The sequence below is a fragment of the Sus scrofa genome, chromosome 15, assembly GCF_054392235.1.
Source record: "Sus scrofa isolate SSC_HxYL_T2T_F1_AM1 chromosome 15, Sscrofa_HxYL_maternal_Yorkshire_Landrace_v2.0, whole genome shotgun sequence".
Classification (NCBI taxonomy): Eukaryota; Metazoa; Chordata; class Mammalia; order Artiodactyla; family Suidae; genus Sus; species Sus scrofa.
This window is the reverse complement of record NC_139397.1, coordinates 118,452,662-118,472,053: the sequence shown is the minus strand read 5'-3', so window position 1 is coordinate 118,472,053 and position 19,392 is coordinate 118,452,662. Positions and strand designations below refer to the sequence as shown.

The following is a 19,392-nucleotide window of genomic DNA, read 5'->3' as shown; positions in this document are numbered from 1 at the left end:
ATATTAGCTTCTCTCTGTGTTCTTCAAGTTAAAAAATGTATTTCTCTGGAGAAAGCAGCTGCCCTCATTGGGGACAGGGCAATCAGTATAGATTTAGTGTTAAACTCACACTTAGACCAGCTGCGGCACCTTGTGTGGGCTGACTTGTGTGCCTGAGAAAACATCATTGCATTGGTACTGGTGTTTCAGAAGAAACAGTAGAAGAGTCGGGTCAGGGTCTTGCGGCCACTTTCTGCTTGAAGTGCTCTCTGCTTCACGTGCTTCAAGTGAACCTGCTACTGGTTTGTAAAGAAACTTCAGCAATGAAGGTAGGCTTCTTGGACATCTTAGGGGTTCTTGGGCTTATAGAACCCTCTCTTGCTTCTGTGTTAGAAGAGAGGGATTGAGGAGCTCTGAGCATGAGGACCATCAGTAAGTCTGGGTCTTGAGAGATCACTTTGCCAGCTGAATGGCAGTTGAAGGAATGGGAAACTAAAGTCTAGTGCCCAGGACTTGATGGCCATCTGGGCAGAAGGATTGCTGGTGAAAAGTGGTTGGCAGGGATTGAGTTGTTTCCTTGGCCCCCAAGTTTTGCCTTCGAAATCCCTTCTTTTCTAAACTAATCAAGGGAGGAGAGGAATTATTGAGTAACCTCACACAGAAGTGTTTTGTTTTTTTGTTTTTTTTTTGTTTTTTTTTTTTTGCAGCTGCATCCACGGCATATGGAAGTTCCCAGACTAGGGGTCAAATCGAAACTGCAGTTGCTGGTCTATACCACAGCTCACAGCAATGCTGGATCCTTAATCCACTGAGTGAAGCCAGGGATTGAACTTGCATCCTCATGGATACTAGTCGGGTTCGTTATCGCTGTGCCACATTCGGAACTCCCAGAGTGTATTTTTAAAAAATTCTACTGGATTGTCTAAGAAAAGTCTTTTACCATAACGTAGTACCAGCATAGCATTTCCTTTTTAAAGTTTAGCCCAAAGGGAATAACTTAAGTCTGAACATATGGCATGCCCAAAGCTGGGAACCCTGGCTTTATATGTTGGTGACACTCTAAGTTGATTTGTAGGGTCACTGACATACGAATGCTAGATAGAGTTACAAGAACCCCATTAGGGAGGAACTCCATACACCTTTCCCAGTCCAGCTGGGCTACGGTTAGGGGTAAGCTTCTGTTTTTACCAGCAGTCTGAGGTCACCAGTAGCTTCTGTATGGTCATAGTGGGAATAGGGTTATTGCATCCAAATTCCTAATGGAGCTTGAAATACATTTTCCTTCATAGTAGGTGAGAATACAGAGGATCACCAACTTTGACTAAACCGATTTGAACACTAGATACTAACTTTCTCGTGAGAAAGAAACATTCCTAATTGTGGAGGTCTTCCGTCTAATTTTAGTTTGACATGTTGAAATTTTATGGTGGCCATTTGTAGCTGTGCAATCATTTTTGAACCGAATGTTTTCTAGGGGCTTGTGTTATCGACCGTGATGGACATCTATTTAAATACCTTTTGGATTATCTTCACGGAGAAGTTCATATTCCCACAGAGGAGCAGACCCGCATTGCTCTGCAGGAAGAAGCTGATTACTTTGGCATCCCTTATCCGTACAGCCTGTCTGACCACTTAGCCAATGAAATGGAGACATATTCTTTAAGGTCAAATATAGAACTTAAAAAGGTCTTGGCATTTTCTTAAGTTTTTTTTTTTTAAATATGTGAATACATATATATACATTTATTATGCACAAAGCAATGTGTTATTTTGCATAGCCTGTGTTATAACATAAAGCAAAATGAGACAGTTTTACCTCTAACAGTTTTTGAGGATGCATTTCTTAATTACTGCTACTCACTGACTGTCAAAGGCCAAAATTCTATTCTAGGAAAGCGTATTACAACAGCAAGCAAAAGTTCATGGAGGTTTTATTCCTCATTTCACACTTTTTGAAGGCTTTTTAAAAATTAGAATGCTTCTGCTCTTAAAGGTCTTTTTAAAGTAAGAGCAATATTGTAGAATGTGAGGGTATAGTGGTATTAATTTGTTTACTGAAATGATTTTTCTTTTGTTTGTGCCTGCAGCGTGTAGAAGTTCTGGGCCAGGGATGGAACCGGTGCCACAGAAGCTACCTGAGCTGCTACAGTGACAATGCCAGTTCCTTAGCCCACTGAGCCTCACGGGAACTCCTGAAATGATATTTTTAAAGGATGGTCATGATAAATGAAAGGTTGTATAAAATCTCTTGCCTGATTGCATGAGTGTAGCAGTTTCTTATAAGTTAAAACATCAGTTTGATTAATTCACCTTGAGATCAGTAAATCTTTTTAAAAGATGCTTCCCTTTTAAATCACATTTTCTGGGTCTTTACATGACTTGAACAGCACCAGTTTTTGTCTTATTGATAAATATTACATTTGCTATTAATTAGCACTTTGGAGCATCTAAGAAAAATATTTTTCCTAGATAATTGCTAATAGTGAAAACTGTTCTGAATTCGTTTGACCTTGATTTGGATGTCGGTGTTTAGGAGAACAAGCTGACAGTATGGTTATTAGAAGTACAGCATGAAGAGAATGTTGATTTGGTTCTAGATTCTGTCTAAGGGTTTGCATGGTTGTATGGGTTCTGCCGCTGGAGTTATTTATAAACTGAGTTGTCAAACAGTCTTTTGGTGCTGTTTGCCACATCTGCAGAGTGGGGCTAAAAAAGTCTAACTAGAAGGCTGGATGGTTTAACATTCGCTTCAGAGTCTTTTTTTTTCCTGGTTTGTCTGCACAGAGGACATAGCATGTGTACACCCTTTTCTGCCAGCCAACTCATATTTATTTCAGATTTTTGTGGCGTATAGGACAGAGTTCTAGGGATTATGTGGGACACAAAAAAATATGACATGCAGTTTTTGCCCTTGAACAGTTTATTTTATTTTATTTTTGGTCTTTTTGTCTTTTTAAGGTCGCACTAGTGGCATATGGAGGTTCCCAGGCTAGGTAGCGGTCCAACCAGAGCTGTAGCCGCCCACCTACACCACAGCTACAGCAACGTGGGATCTGAGCCACTTCTGTGACCTACACCACAGCTCACGGCAATGCTGAATCCTTAACCTACTAAGCAAGGCCAGGGATCGAACCCATGTCCTCATGGATGCCAGTTAGATTCACTAACCTCTGAGCCACAAGGGGAACTCCCCCGCCTTTGAACAGTTTAAAATTCCCAACAGTTTAAAGTTCGGGATTGTTATAGATGTGCAAGTGGATGTAAAAGCCAACACAGGTGTTAGATAGCGATATTAAATGAAAATGCAACACTCATTAGGGTCCTTTTTTCATTCCCTGAGTCAGTAAATATTAAGCATCTCCTTTGTGTCATGCACTTTTCTCTGCACTTGGGATACAAAATAGACAAAAGTGCCTGTACTCAGAGCACACACGGCAATAATGCCATGTCTCCCAGGGAAGGCCTATGCCACTCTGCTGGGTGAAGCCCTCTTGCTCTGTGCCCCTTAGCACCTCATGGGCTCACCTGGTAGCACTTAATACACTGTGTGCTGATGGTTTATTTAGTGCCTATCTCCTGCATCAGCTACAAACTCTAGGCAGGCCGGGACCTTGTCTTCCACTCATCATTCTATCTCCAGGACCTCAGACAATGCTTAGTATTCATCCATAGGTACTTAGTATTCAAGTGAGTGAATGAATAGGTGGATAAAGGCCAAATACATTAGGATAGTGTGTACCGAGTTCATCTTTCACTGTAAAAGAAACAAGTTAATCTGGTTAATCCATGATTGGATTTGCATCAACCATGCCGCTACTAAGTAGGAGGTAAAAGGAAGATTGAGCCAAATGGAAAATTTGGGGGAAATAAAGTGATTCAATGAAGATTTTAGAATGATGTTGGCGGTGGATCTCAGGGAGGAGGAAATTATAATTTCCACGTGGAAAAGGATTCTCTGGAAGAAAAGGTGCTGGGTTTTTGGGTAGTGATTTGCACCCCCTTCCCAATACCCCAGATTCAACAAATGGCTTGTTTTTTTAAAGGCATAACAGGTAGCTGATGGTGCTGGACTCCCCTGGGCTCCTCAGCAGAATGTCTTTTCATGGCTTGATAGCTCATTTATTTCCTTTTTTCCACTGAATAATGTTCCATGTATATGTACAACAATTTGTTTACCTATTGAAGGACATCTTGGTTGCTTCCACTTTTGCAATTATGAATAAAGCTGCTATAAACCAAAAAAAAGGGTAGCTGATTTAAAATCTTCTTACTTCTCTTAAGACCAACTGAAATTGCAGCTTTACATGAAAGTAATAGAGCAAATTCATTTTTATTTTACTCCATAATTAAATTCAAATTTAATGGATTTTTTTTTTTTTTTTTTTTTTTTTTTTTGCTGCAGGCTTTAACAGACTTCTGTGATTCGTATGGTTTAGTTTGCAATAAACCAACGGTTTGGGTTCTCCACTATCTTAACACATCTGGTGCAAGCTGTGAGAGTAGAATTATTGGTGTATATTCCACAAAAACTGATGGAACAGATGCTATTGATAAGCAGCTGGGAGGAAGAATTCACAGTAAAAGCATTTTTAAAAGGTACATTTACATTTAAATACGAAAAAGGGGAGTTCCTGTCCTGGCTCAGTGGTTAACGAATCCAACTAGGAACCATGAGGTTGCGGTTCTATCCCTGGCCTTGCTGAGTGGGTTAAGGATTTGGTGTTGCCGTGAGCTGTGGTGTAGGTCTCAGACGCGGCTCAGATCCCGCATTGCTGTGGTGTAGGCCAGTGCCTATAGCTCCGATTAAACCCCTAGCCTGGGAACCTCCATATGCCATGGGCGCAGCCCTAGAAAAGGCAAAAAAGACAAAAAAAAAAAAAAGAAAAAGAACAAAGTAAAATCCTGATCTCTTCTAAGAGGTGTAACTGAATGGAATATGTAGTTGACTAGGAAAGACCATCAGCACCTCTCAGCAGATAGAATGAGCCTCCTACCTTCGAGATAGGCCAGCTTCATGAGGAGATTGTAATTAAGACCATTCCACATCTGTATAGGCAACAGACCATCCATCTGATCTGGTATAATGGTTCTCATCTGGGAGTGGGCATCAGCATCCGCTGAGAGGCTTTATAAAGAAAGAGGAGACGCTGTTGCTGTGGCTGTGGCTGTGGTGTAGGTCAGCAGCTATAGCTCCAATAGGACCCCTACCTAGCCTGGGAACCTCCACATGCTGCGGGTGTGGCCCTAAAAAGACAAAAAAAAAAAAAAAAAAGAAAAAGAAAAGAAAAGAAAAAAAAAGAAAGAAAAGGAGCGCCACCTACATGGATGCCTCCCCTAGACTGTAGTCCAGTGGCAGGAGCCTGGCCTAGAAGTCAGCAGGCCCACTGAGTGACCCAGGACTGGCCTATGTCTCAGTGTCCTGTTTTGAGAAATGCTGAAAGACTATTCATCTGGTCCCTCCCAACTTTAAAATTCTATGCCTTGAACATGTTAAATTCTTAATTCTATTAATATTTTTCTTGTAATCTTATTTATACTTGCCAGTTCAATTAGCAAAAAAAAATTTTTTTTAATTCTCTGGGAGATTGGATTGGGTCACATATCAGTGATTAATGCATGACCATATGAGCTAGCTTTTTAGATAATTAATATGGCATCATTTTCTGAATTCTTTACAGTCAAGAATGTTTCTATGTAAGATATATCGGTGCCTGGCATAGTGCTAGGAAAGTTTTAGCCCAAATTGAACCTTTTCTAACTTTGCTGGGATTAGGTGATTTACTAGAAAACTTAAAGATTTACTGATTTGTCTACACAGTTTCTATTGTGGAATTAACAAATGCTTTTACCGCAGTAAAAAGATATCAAGTATAGGTTAGTATATGAGTATATATACTATATTATATATAGTATGTATATATATATATATATATATATGCTTCGGGGTGACAGAGAACAACTACTCAGTGCCTACACATTTTTTCCTTAATTAACAAGCACTTACTGAATGTCTGTTAACTATGTGTGTGTATGCATGTACACACATACACACACGTTCATACTTAGGTAGTTTATTTTCATTACCTTTTGTAATATTTCTAGAGAGGCGGGAAATAATGTTCAGTACATTTGGAGCTATTATTCAGTAGCAGAATTGAAGAAAATGATGGATGCCTTTGATGCCTGGGAAGGAAAAGGTACAGTACAATTCTTTTATTTCATGGCAGAAGGTAGACTTTTCCTTAGAACACAAAAACAAGTTCAAATACTGCATTTCCGTTTTTGAGAGTGTATTTTTTGGTGTGGGTCAAGGTTTTGTCCCCTCATGGTAACACTGAGCCAGTGCTTACTTACAAATCTTTAAACCTCATGAGATACTAGATATTATTAATAGTCTAGTTTATAATTCAGTAATCTAAAATATAGTTCAGTTATGCTTATTTAGTTCAATGAAAAAAGAGTTTATTTAGCACCTACTGTGTGCATAGCATTATCCTAGGAAGTATACCTCTAAATTAAGCATAAAGTGTATAATCAAAAAAAAAGAGAGAGAAATGAAAATGATGCTGGGGAAGATGTCTAAAGAGCCCTTAGAAAACAAAATAATCTTTAAATGCACACTTTGAAATATGACTGTTTTTATCCAAACTGCTTAGGTGAGTTGATAGTAATAATGCTGTTAATATTCAGTGTCACAGAGTGTTAACTGTTCTGTGCCTACGTATTTTTTTCCTGATAAGCATGTATTGAGTATCGAGTGCAAGCATTATAGTTAAGTCCTAAAATTGGGTCCAAAGATGGATAAGCTCATCTCAGTCCTCAAATGATCTTAATAGCTGCTGGAGACATACTTTGCAGATCATGTAAGACTGAGTAAAAGGACAAGAAGAGGTTTTTAAAAACTCCCCATCAGGTGGGTTGCTAGTATGACCCCTTCTTTCTTTCTTCAACTTTTCCTTCTTCTGTTCATATTATACCCCTCCAGCAGATAGGATAAAGTACAGTGAACAGAGTGCTATTCTCTCTAAGCCTATTATTTTATTTTATTTTATTGCTTTTTAGGACCTCACATGAAGCATATGGAAGTTCCCAGGCTGGGGGTCAAATCGGAGCTGCAGCTGCGGGCCTATGCCACAGCTATAGATGTGGGATCCAACTATGACCTACACCACAGCTCATGGCAACACTGGATCCTTAACCCACTGAGAGAGGCCAGGGGTCAAACCTGCTTCCTCATGAATGCTAGTTGGATTTGTTACGCTGCCCTATAACAAGAACTCCTAATCCCATTATTTTAGATTTAATTGACTTTGAGACACTTGGGCTTAAGGTGGGAAACAACCCCTCTGGTGTTCTCTGTCTCCTTTTGTGCCTCTGGACTGGCAGCTGCCCAGGAGGCTTGGAGCAGTCTGGGCTGGCTTTCTTTCTCCATTGACTCAGGAAGCTGGAGCAGAGAGCTAGGATTACTCACTTTAACAAAACATGAAGCTGATTTTAACTTTTTAGCAAGTTTGCAAGAGTATCATGGTTTTCTAACAATTAAGTTCTTGAGGGCCTGTGGAAAGTCATAATCTTTGAAACATAAGTAAGAAAGAGAACTATTAAAAGGAAGAAGACAGTTATTGTTATTTGTGGACAATGTGTCTTTGTAGAAAACCCAAAGAATCAACTAAAAGTATTTTAAATGATGAGTTTCATTGACTAAACTAGCTGGATACATATAAACAAACAAAGATCAGAAGCTTACTTATGGTAAATTACTTAGACATTATAGAGGGAAATCCCATTCACACTAGCAATAAACAAAGTAACTAGGACTGTCCCACCAAGAAATGCTTGTTTCCTTTATGAAGAAAACTACTAAAATGTATTTGTTGGTCCTTCCATCCATAGAAAAAAAACCATGAAGATTATGGTGAGACATACCATGATCCTGAATGGGAAATCTAAATATTATAAAGATATCAGTTCTTCTCCGATTAAGTTATAGGTTTTACACAATTCCTACCCAATTATTAATGAATTTCTTTGGGAATCTTGAGAAAGTGACTCTAAAATACCTATGAAAGAGTAGAAAAAGTAAAATAGCCAAGAACATTTTGGGAAGTAGAAGTCACTAGAGGAAGGAGTTTAACTCTGATGATGAAAATTCATAAGGTAGCTCTATAATAGTAAATATTATGTGTTTCTGGTACAAGAATAGATGTAGAGATCAGAAGGAAACTCCATTAAAGTTAGAAGAATAAAAATATCTTGTGATAAGAAAGTATTAAATATCAATGAAAAAAGGATAGATTATTTAATAAGTAATTTGAAAATATACTTGGAAGAAAAACAGAACTTTAATCTCACATCATTAATCAAAATAATCCCAGGTAGATTTATGGATGAAAAATGAAACTATGTCACTTATATGTGGAATCTAGTAACCAATGATACAAAAGAATTTATTTACAAAACTGAAACAGACTCAGGGATTTCAAAATCAAATTTATGATTGATTGCCAAAGGGGAAATATTGGGGAGAAGGGAAAATTAGAAGCTGGGGATTAACATATACATACCACTATACATAAAATAGGTAACTAACAAGGACCTACTGTATAGCACAGGGAAATCTACTCAAGATTCTATAATAACCTATTTAGGAAAAGATTCTGAAAAAGAATGGCTATGTGTATATGTTTAACTGATTCACTTTGCTGTATACCTGAAACTAACACAACACTAAGTCAAGTATACTTTAATAAAATATAAAAACCAACCAACCAACCAACAAACAAAAATAAGACTATGATAAACCATAATGAAATAACTGATTTCTTATTAGGGAAATAAATTATATACTTAAAACATAAAGACAAAGATTAATAAATTTGACAACATAATATTTAATGTGTTAACTTTAAAACATAAAAATTGTAAGTATAATTAAAAGACTAAAAAACCTTGGATAAATGTATTACATTAACTGGACATAGAATATCTTTAACATAGGGTTTATTTAAATTGATTAGAAAGCCAGCTTTACTCTATTACAAATAAATATATAAGATTCATGACCACAAATTCCTAGAAAAGGAAATAAACATGTTGTAGGAGGTTCAAACTCATCCTCAACGAAATATACATTAAATGAGGACTATTTTTTATACAACAGATTAGTAAAGACCTCATGCATTCTTGGCAGGAGTAAAATTAATATTATTTTCTTGGGAAATAACTTATCAGTACATATCCATTGCATCAAAATTGTTTATATTCTTTAACCCAATAATTCTGCTTTTAGGAATCTGCCTTAAAAACATCATCAGTACTCATGTTGCAACAGAAGAAAGGGTGGGGGAAAAAACTGTAATTGCAATGTATACATCTAAGGATAACCTGACCCCCTTGCTGTACAGTGGGAAAATAAAATAAAAAACAAACAAACAAACAAACAAAAAAACATTATCAGGAGTTCCTGTTGTGGTGGAGCGGAAACGAATCCGACTAGGAACCATGAGGTGGCGGGTTCAATCCCTGGCCTTGTTCAGTGGGTTAAGGATCCGGCTTTGCTGTGAGCTGTGGTGTAGGTCACAGACGAGGCTTGGATCTGGCGTTGCTGTGGCTGTGGCATAGGCTGGCGGCAACAGCTCCTATTAAACTCCTAGCCTGGGAACCTCCATATGCTGCGGGTACGGCCCTAAGAGACAACAAAAACAAACAAACATAATCAAATACTGGCAAAGGCTTGTGAGCAGAGATGTTCAATTAAGCGTTAATAGGGAAAAAATAAAAGCAACCTAAACGTCTGTGGTAGAAGGTTAAATACATATTGGCACATCTATGGAATATAGTTATTTAAATTATCTTGAATAACTTTATATTGATGAATGCCCATGATAAAATAAGAAATAGTCACAGCAGGAAACAAAAATTAAATGTAAAGTGTTTTCAATCATGTGCATATCAAATGAATAGAAAAAGAATTGGAATGAGATATGTCAATATATCCTGAGCCATGATTACTAGTTTTAAGATTAGAAGTGATTCTGATTTTTTTATATGTACTTTTCTTTATTTTCCAAGTTTTGTATAATAAATGTGAATTATCTTATAGGCATGGAAAAAATGAAAGCTGTTAAAACAAATTACAGTATATCCATATAATAGAATACTACTCAGAAATAAAAAAGGAATGATCATTAATACATTTATCTACCTAAATGAATCTTCAAAGCGTCATGCTAAAGAAGCCAGGTGCAAAAGGCTATATAGTATATGATTCCAGTTATATGACACTCTGGAAAAGGCAAAACTAGGACATGGAGGGAAGGGCATTGACTGCAAAAGAATACGAGGGAACTTTTTAGGGTGATAGAAATGTTCTATACCTTGATTGTGGCCATGGTTACATGACTGTATACATCATCAAAGCTCAGTGTTGAAAAAGGTAAATTTTATTTTATGTACATTATTCTCAATAAAGCTGACTTAAAAATAAAAACTTTATGGATGAGATTTGGAAATGTTTTTGTAGCATGAGTAGGTTTGGGGGTATGATCAGGCAGTTCTAGAAAGCTATTGTCTTAAAATGTCTTTTTAAAAATTTTTTAAATTACTTTTTTCTTTTTAGAGCTACATCTGCAGCATATGGAAGTTCCCAGGCTAGGGGTCCAACTGGAGCTGTAGCTGCCGGCCTATGCCAGAGCCACAGCAATGCAGGATCTGAGCTACATCTGTGACCTATACCACAGCTGTGGCCATGCCAGATCCTTAACCCACAGAGAGAGGCCAGGGATCAAATCCACATCTTCATGGATACTATGTTGGGTTCTTAAACCACTGAGCCACAATGGGAACTCCTTAAAATGTTGTCTTAAGATGCCATAGACTTTGAGTATTGGACATATCTATTACATGTAATAATTGTACACTAGCTTGTTAAGTTGGTTGTTATGACTAGACCTATAATGATTACAAAAGAAGACACCAGGAGTTCCCGTCGTGGCTCAGCGGAAACAAATCTGACTAGTATCTATGAGGATACAGGTTCTATCCCTGGCCTCACTCAGTGGGTTAAGGGTCTGGCGTTGCCATGAGCTGTGGGTATAAGTCACAGATTCGGCTCGGATCCTTCATTGCTGTGGCTCTGGCATAGGCCAGGGGCTACAGCTCCAATTGGACCCCTAGCCTGGGAACCTCCATATGCTGCAGGTGTGGCCCTAAAAAAGACAAAAAAAAAAAAAAAAAAGACACCAAGTCCATTTTGGGGACTTAAAGGATACTTTTTTTTTTTTTTTTTTTTTTGTCTTTTTGCTATTTCTTGGGCCGCTCCCGCGGCATATGGAGGTTCCCAGGCTAGGGGTCGAATGGGAGCTGTAGCCCCTGGCCTACGCCAGAGCCACAGCAATGTGGGATCCGAGCCGCGTCTGCAACCTACACCACAGCTCATGGCAACGCTGGATCGTTAACCCACTGAGCAAGGGCAGGGACCGAACCCGCAACTCATGGTTCCTAGTCGGATTCGTTAACCACTGCACCACAATGGGAACTCCACTTTTGTTTTTAATGTCAGGAAATTTACTCGACATCATTTTTAAGTCTCTTTTTAAAATGTCTGCATATAATTTTTTAAAAATTGAGGTGGAAAATTGAGGAAATTCATATAACATAGAATTAATTGAAGTATGCATGTTAGTGACATTTACTACACTAATGGTGTGTGTAACCACCACCTGTATTTAGTTCTGAACATTTCCATCACTCCAAAAGGAAACCCAGTATCCATGAAGCAGTTACTCCCCATTTCCCTCTCCCTTCAATCCCTGGAAACCACCAATCTGCTTTCTGTCTCAATGGATTTGTACATTTTGGGTATTTATATAAATGTGGTAATATGACATATGACCTTTTGTGTCTGGCTTCTTTCACTTAGCATAATGTTTTTAGGCTTCATAAGGATACATTTTCAGCTTTCAATCAGAAACATATCAGATTTAAAAATTAAAATGAACTTGACTGGAATCTTGGCCTCCCACATTATTTCAAATTATTCCTTTTTGAAAAGGTGCTTATAGGGTAGTGATAGCTCACATTTACCCTATAAAAGGTGGTTGCCTTTTACAGAGTGGTTCAGAAAATTCACCTGATTTCGTGGTCACAGCAGCCCAATGAGGTAGACAGGGCAAGTGTTAGAACCCCCACTGTCCTATTCTTTCATACGACTATCAACAATAATGTTGATAGTCTTATAATAAATAGGCTTATAACAGAGATAGACTTAGAATAAAGACACCTATCTTTTTTTTTTTTTTTTTTTTTTTTTGGTCTTTTTGCTATTTCTTTGGGCCGCTCCCACAGCATATGGAGGTTCCCAGGCTAGGGGTCTAATAGGGTCTGTAGCTGCCGGCCTACACCAGAGCCACAGCAACGCGGGATCCAAGCCGCATCTGCAACCTACACCACAGCTCATGGCAACACCGGATCCTTAACCCACTGAGCGAGGCCAGGAATCAAACCCGCAACCTTATGGTTCCTAGTCGGATTCGTTAACCACTGAGCCACGACGGGAACTCCACCTATCATTTCTTGCATGGTTAGTCTGTGCCGGGCATTGTTCTGGATATTGTGCACTTATTTTCTCATTTAATCATCACAGCAAGGTGTGTACTATTATTGCCATCATTTCACAGATGAGAAACTTTAGGCACAGAAAAGTTAAGTATCTTTCCCAAGGTGACATAAATAGTGAAGCGACAGAAATGGGATCCAGACCCAGGCAGTCTTGGCTCCAGAGCCTGTGCCCTTGACCAGTACTCACTCAGGTGCCCAGGGTCTGTATAATGAGATGCTGATGATCAGTGGCAGAGTGGGGGCTGGCAGACAGCTCTTCCTAGGTCATGAGCTGTGCCATGACTGCCCTGGCTCTTCTGGGAGCACTTCCTGTAGATACTTCCCTTTGCCAAACCAGAGGCATGAACCTCACAGGTTTTTTTCTGGCTGGTTTTATATACAACAGTGTTGCTGAACCTTTGGCGGTGCACAGTGGTTCTCTAAGTTATATCTTCTTAACTTCCAGGTGTTAGCTACTGGCGGGTGCCTCACGAGCTGATAGAATGTTGGACTCTGGAAGAGCGGCCTTTACTTGGAAGCCTACATCACATGGCCCCAATTCGAAAGAGGTTGTCTGTTCTGTTAATTTTGATTTTTTTAAAAAATAAATCTGCGACGTATATTTTTACTGCTTTTATTGCGGGAATGAATAATGTTTCTTGACCTCAGTGAGCTTATTAATCACCTAGGTGGATATTCTGTTTTACCAGAAAAATATAAATCTTGCTAAATGCAAAGTTACCATGTAACTATGCAAAACTATGCAAACTATGTAAAAAGTGGAAGCAATTCTTTAAAACAGTTATAGGCAATGCTCTTTTGGGGGAAACATGATTTTAAAAATAATACTGGACAAGGTGGGAATGCTGTGGTAAGTATTTTTCCCCACTAAAGTGAAATCCCAGGCTTTATTGGCAATAAATTACACATAATATTTGAAATTTCCTGTGAATTATTCTGAATTCCTTCCTTCTTCCTATTACTACAACTAGGATTTTTATTTAGTAGTATTTTCTTGTGTTCTCTGAAATTATTAGCATTAAATTCATTCCACATCTGTGCCTTTTACTGTGCTTTAAATACATTTAAAATTATATTTAATTTTCATTTTCTGGGTCTTATTTATGGCTTTCAGATGTTCTGATTACTTGATCATCTATTCTAGAATTTGATTCAGTGCTCCTATGAAATTTCAGACTGCTTTTTTTTTTACTTTTGCCCTCTAGATCTTACACAGAAGTGCAGAGAATTTTATTCAGTTTTTAGTACTAAATCATATGTAAAAACTGATCTTTTTTCTTAAGAACCTTCATTTCATTATCATTGTTCATTTTTCCACTTGAGTTAGCTAATGTTCTTTGGCTCTAGAGCAGTGGTTCTCAACTTGGGGCAATTTTGTCCCCCAGGGGATATATTTGGCAATGTTTGGAGACACTGTAGGGTGGGAGGTGCTGCTTGCATCTAGAGAGTAGAGGCCAGGGTTGCTTCTAAATGTCCTAGAATACACAGGATAGTCCCCCCCCACACACACAACAAAGAATTATTGGACCCCAAACTACGGTAGTGCTAATGGCTAGTCCAAGGAGAAACCTTGGACTAGCATCCAGTGGCAAATGTGTAGAAAATGTAAAGCAAGTAAAAATGGTTTTAGGGAAGCTCTCATGTGTGCTAATTGTCTTTCATCTGAGATTTTTATCAAGCATCATTTTTGATGAGAAAATGATGATGTAGCAACACTTGTGAGGTCCCAAAGAACCATTTTTTACCTATGATAATTTAGTTATGTTTAGTAGAGTTTTAAGATAGAATATATTATATTCACAGTTTTCAAATTACTGTGCTATTATGATTTCATTGCCAAGAATCAGATTTCACTATGTTATACTTGCCTCTGAAAACACACCAGTGTTGGCTCAGCGATAGAAGACTCGGAGGATTCCCATTACACACCATGTTCAGAAGGAGATTTTCATGAAGTGAAACTGATGAAAATGGTGAAAGGAGTAGGCAGGCTTTTGGCAGTGGTTGTCTGACAGGTTTAAGGTCATTTAAAACAATGTTCCACGTGACTTTTTCCTTCATTTTGTTAATGTTGTGTATCATATTGACTGGCATGTGAATGTTGACCCATCCTTATATTCCTGGAATAAATCATTGTGTGTCATCCTTTTAATGTATTGTTACATTTCATTTGCTAGCTTTTTTTTTTTTTTTTTGGAGGGTTTTTGCTTTTATATTTATCAGGGATATTGGCATATAGCTTTTCTGTGGCATTCTTATCTAGTTTTGGTATTGGGAATTGGCCTTGTAAAGTGAGTTTTGAAGAGTTCCCTCCTCTTTTATTTTTTGGAAGTATTTGAGAGGCATTGGTATTACTTCTTTCAAGAATTGGTCTGGTAGAATTCACCAGTGAAGCTGTTTGGTCATAAAATTTTGTTAGGAAGTTTCAGTCTCCTTACTAGTTCATCAGTCTGTTCACATTTTTCTGTTTCATCATGATTTAGTCTTGGTAGGTTGTATATTTCTAGGAATTAATTCATTTCTTCTAGGTTGTCAAGTTGGTTGGCATATAATTATTCATAGTAGCCTATTATTTTCCTTTGTGTTTCTGTGGTATGTTTTAGTATCTCCTCTTTCATGTCTTTTTTTTGGCTTTTTTTTTTAGAGCCGCACTAGCGGCATATGGAGGTTCCCAGGCTAGGGGTCCAATTGGAGCTATAGCTGCCAACCTATGCCAGAGCCACAGCAATGCTAGATCCGAGCCGCATCTGCGACCTACACCACAGCTCATGGCTGGATCCTTCACCCACTGAGCAAGGCCAGGGATTGAACCCACAACCTCATGGTTCCTAGTTGGAGTCATTTCCGCTGCACCACAACAGGAGCTCCTCATGTCTGATTTTGAGTTCTCTTTTCTTCCTGGTGAGTCTCCCAGAGATTTGCCAATTTTGTTTATCTTTTCAAAGAACCAGCTCTTAGTTTTATTGGCCTTTTCTATTGTGTTTTTAGTCTCTATTTCATTCATTTCTGCACTGATCTTTGTTATTTCCTTCCTTCTACATACTTATTTTTCCCTCTTTTTCTAGTTGCTTGAGGTGTAAAGAGGTTGTTTATTTGAGACTTATCTTACTTCTTTTTTAAAATTAATTGATTTTTTATTACTTAATGAATTTTATTACATTTATAGGTGTACAACAATCATCACAACCAAACTTCACAGCATGTCCACCCCAAACCCTCAGTGCATCCCCCTACCCCCTAACTTGTCTCATTTGGAAACCATAAGTTTTGCAAAGTCTGTGAGTCAGTATCTGTTCTGTAAAGAAGTTCACTGTGTCCTTTCTTTAGATTCCATATGTCAGTATGGCATTTGATGTTGGTGTCTCATTGTCTGACTGACTTCACTTATCATGATAATTTCAAGGTCCATCCATGTTGCTAAAAATGCCATTATTTCTTTCCTTTTAATGGCTGAGTAATGTTCCATTGTGTATATGTACCACATTTGCTTTATCCACTCCTCTGGTTGATGGACATTTAGGTTTGTTTCCATGTTTTGGCTATGGCAAATAGTGCTGCAGTGAACACTGGAGTATATGTGTCTTTTCGAGTCATGGTTTTCTCTGGATAGATGCCCAGGAGTGGAATTGCTGTGATCAAATGGTAGTTCTATTTTTAGTTGTTATTGTCATTACTCTAGGAGGTCGATCTGAGAAGATATTGCTGTGGGTTATGTCAGAGAGTGTTTGGCCTATGTTTTCCTCTAAGAGTTTTATAGTATCTGGTCTTATATTTAGGTCTTTAATCCATTGTGAGTTTATTTTGTGTATGGTGTTAGAAAGTGTTCTAATTTCATTCTTTTACATGTGGCTGTCCAGTTTTCCCAGCACCACTTATTGAACAGGCTGTCTTTTCTCCATTATATATTCTTGTCTCCTTTGTCATAGATTAGGTTGTTGTAGGTGCATAGGTTTAATTCTGGGCTTTCTATCCTGTTCCAGTGATCTATAGTTCTTTCTTTGTGCCAGAACCATATGGTTTTGATTGCTGTTGCTTTGTAGTATAGGCTTATTTTACTTCTTGAGGTATACATTGCTATGAGTTCTCTTAGAACTGCTTTTACTACACCCCACAAATTTTGATATGTTACAGTTCCGCTTTCATTTGTATAATGATATTCTTTGATATCTCTTTTGATTTCTTCTTTGACCCCTGGTTGTTCAGTAGCATGTTGTTTAATCTCCATGTATTTATGAATTTTGAGGCTTGTTTTGTAGCCTAACATGTGATCTCTCTTGGGAAATATTCCATGTACACTTGAGAAGAGTGTGTATTCTGTTGGTTTTGGATAGAATGTTCTGTAACTATCTGTTAGGTCCATCTGGCCTAACATGTCACTTAAGACCAGTGTTTCCTTATTGATTTTTCTGTATGGGTGATCCATCCATTGATGTAAGTGGGGTATTAAAGCCTTCCAGTATTGGAATTCCCATCATGGCTCAGTGGTTAACAAATCCGACTAGGAACCATAAGGTTGCGGGTTTGATCCCTGGCCTTGCTCAGTGGGTTAAGAATCCAGCATTGCCATGAGCTGTGGTGTAGGTCACAGACACGGCTCGGGTCCTGTGTTGCTGTGGCTCTGGCGTAGGCCAGTGGCTGCAGCTCCGATTGGACCCCTAGCCTGGGAACCTCCATATGCCATGGGAGCAGCCCTAGAAAAGGCAAAAGACAAAAATAACTAAATAAATAAAGTCTTCCAGTATTATTGTAATCTGTATCTTTCTTTAGTTTGATTAATATTTGCTCTGTTTTTTAGGTGCTCCTATTTTGGGTGAATTAATATTTACAAATGTTATATTGTCTTGTTGGATTGACCTTCTTATCATCATGTAATGCCCTTCTTTGTCTCTTTCATTTTAAAGCTTATTTTGTCTGATATAAGTATAGCTACTCCAGCTTTCTTTTGATTTCTCTTTGCATGGAATATCTTTTCCCATCCTTTCACTTTCAGTCTGTGTGTGTCCTTACATGTAAAGTGAGTCTTTTGCAGGTAGCATATAGATGGGTCTTGTTTTTTGATGTATTGAGCCACTCTATGTTTTCTGTTTGGGGAATTTAGTCCATTTGCCTTTAAAGTAATTATTGATAAGTATGTACTTATTTCCATTTTGTTAATTGTTTTCTGATTGTTTTTGTAGTTCTCTGTTCCTTTCTTCTTTTCTTATTCTCTTCCTTTATGGTTTCATAACTTTCTTTAGTGGTATGATTATGTTCCTATCTCTTTATCTTTCACATATTTACTGTAAGTTTTTGTCTTGTGGTTACCATGAGGCTTCCACATAACAACTTTTGTCTGTAACAGTCTATTTTAAATTGATAAGAACCTAAGTTTGATCCCTCTGTAAAGCTCAACATTACTGCTCTCCCTTGCCATGTTTTATGATTTCGATGTCATATTTTACATCCTTTTATAATGTGAATTCCTTAACTAATTATTTTAATCATAGTTATTTTCATTGCTTTTGTCTCCTACCCTTTATACTAGCTTCACAAGTGATTAATCTACTACCTTTATTATATATTTACCTTTCTAGTGAGATTTTTTTCTTTCACATATGTTTTTGTTACTAACTAGTACTCTTTATTTTCAGTTTAAAGAAGTCACTTTAATATTTCTTGTAAGTCTGGTTCAATGGTGACGAACACCTTTAGCTTCTGCTTGTCTGGAAAATTCTTTGTCTTCATTAGTCCTGAATGATAACTGTGCTGCATAAATTATTCTTGGTTGGAATTTTTTTTTTCTTCTACTACTATGAATATATCATGCCACCCCTTTGTGGCTGGAAAATTTTTGCTGAAAAATCTCCTGATAGTCTTATGGGGATTCCTTTGTATATAACAGGCTATTTTTCTCTTGCTGCTTTCAAGATTCTCTTCTTGTCTTTAAGTTTTGACATTTTAATTATAATATGGCTCAGTGTGGGTACCTTTGGGGTCATCTTATTTGGAACCCTCTGGACTTCCTGGATCTGGATATCTCTTTCCTTCCTCAGTTATGGAATTTTTCAGTTATTATTTATTTAAATAGGATTTCTGCCCCTTTCTGTCTTCTCTGGGAGCCCTATAATGTGAATGTTAGTCCATCTGATGTTGTCCCCTAAGTCCCTTAAGCTCTCTTCCCCTTTTTTTCATTATTTTTCTTTTTGGGGCTCTGGGTGAGTTTCATTGCCCTGCCTTTGAGTTGACTAATCCTTTCATTTGCATCATCTAGTCTGCTGTTGAATTGCTCTAGTGTTTTTTTTTTTTTTTTCTGTTCTGTTATTTATTCTTCAGCTCTTTGACTTTGACTTGATACCTTCTTAAATTTTTTCTTCTCTTTGTTGAAGTTGTCACTGTGTTTATCCATTCTTCTCCTCAGTTTGGATTATTGAACTTCTTATCAGATAAATTACTTATCTCTGTTTCATTAGGCTTTTTCATGAACTTTTATCTTGTTCTTTGATTTGAAACATATTCTTCAGTTTCTTCATTTCACTTGGCTCTCTGTGTTCATTTCTATACAATATATGTAACAGCCACTTCTCTCAGTTTTGAAGGAGTGGCCTCATGTAGAAGATGAACCTTACATCCCTGCCCAGCTCTTGGTTGTCACTCAAACCTTTGTGTTTGTCCAAGCAGCCTACTACATTTTTTTAATAGCGCCCATGAGGTGAGGATTTTCCAGGCTGTCAGCATCCCAAAAGGGAGGATCTCAGCACCTAGAATGAGGCTGCTTGGAAGCTAGACTCTCAGACAGCAGGCTTTTAAAGTATGCAG

General features: G+C 37.8%; 1 protein-coding gene and 1 long non-coding RNA gene across 7 annotated transcripts in view; both read left to right on the top strand.

Annotated features, from left to right (window-relative positions):
- LOC146396078 (uncharacterized) overlaps positions 1 to 19,392 on the top strand; it is a 1,511,729-nt gene that overhangs the window by 1,326,091 nt on the left and 166,246 nt on the right. The window lies entirely within an intron of this gene.
- KCTD18 (potassium channel tetramerization domain containing 18) overlaps positions 1 to 19,392 on the top strand; it is a 39,808-nt gene that overhangs the window by 3,504 nt on the left and 16,912 nt on the right. For 3 of the 6 annotated variants that reach the window (XR_014828905.1, XR_014828904.1, XM_084998400.1), the window contains exons 3-6: positions 1,454 to 1,643; positions 4,382 to 4,575; positions 6,082 to 6,176; positions 13,043 to 13,145. Coding sequence is in view for 2 of the 6 variants with exons in the window: in XM_084998400.1 (XP_084854526.1) it covers positions 6,143 to 6,176; positions 13,043 to 13,145 (137 nt within the window). In the remaining 4 variants the exon portion in view is untranslated. Of the gene's footprint in view, positions 1 to 1,453; positions 1,666 to 4,381; positions 4,576 to 6,081; positions 6,177 to 13,042; positions 13,146 to 19,392 lie in introns of all 6 variants that reach the window. The other 3 variants (XR_014828903.1, XR_001301538.3, XM_003133574.6) reach the window with 1 other exon arrangement.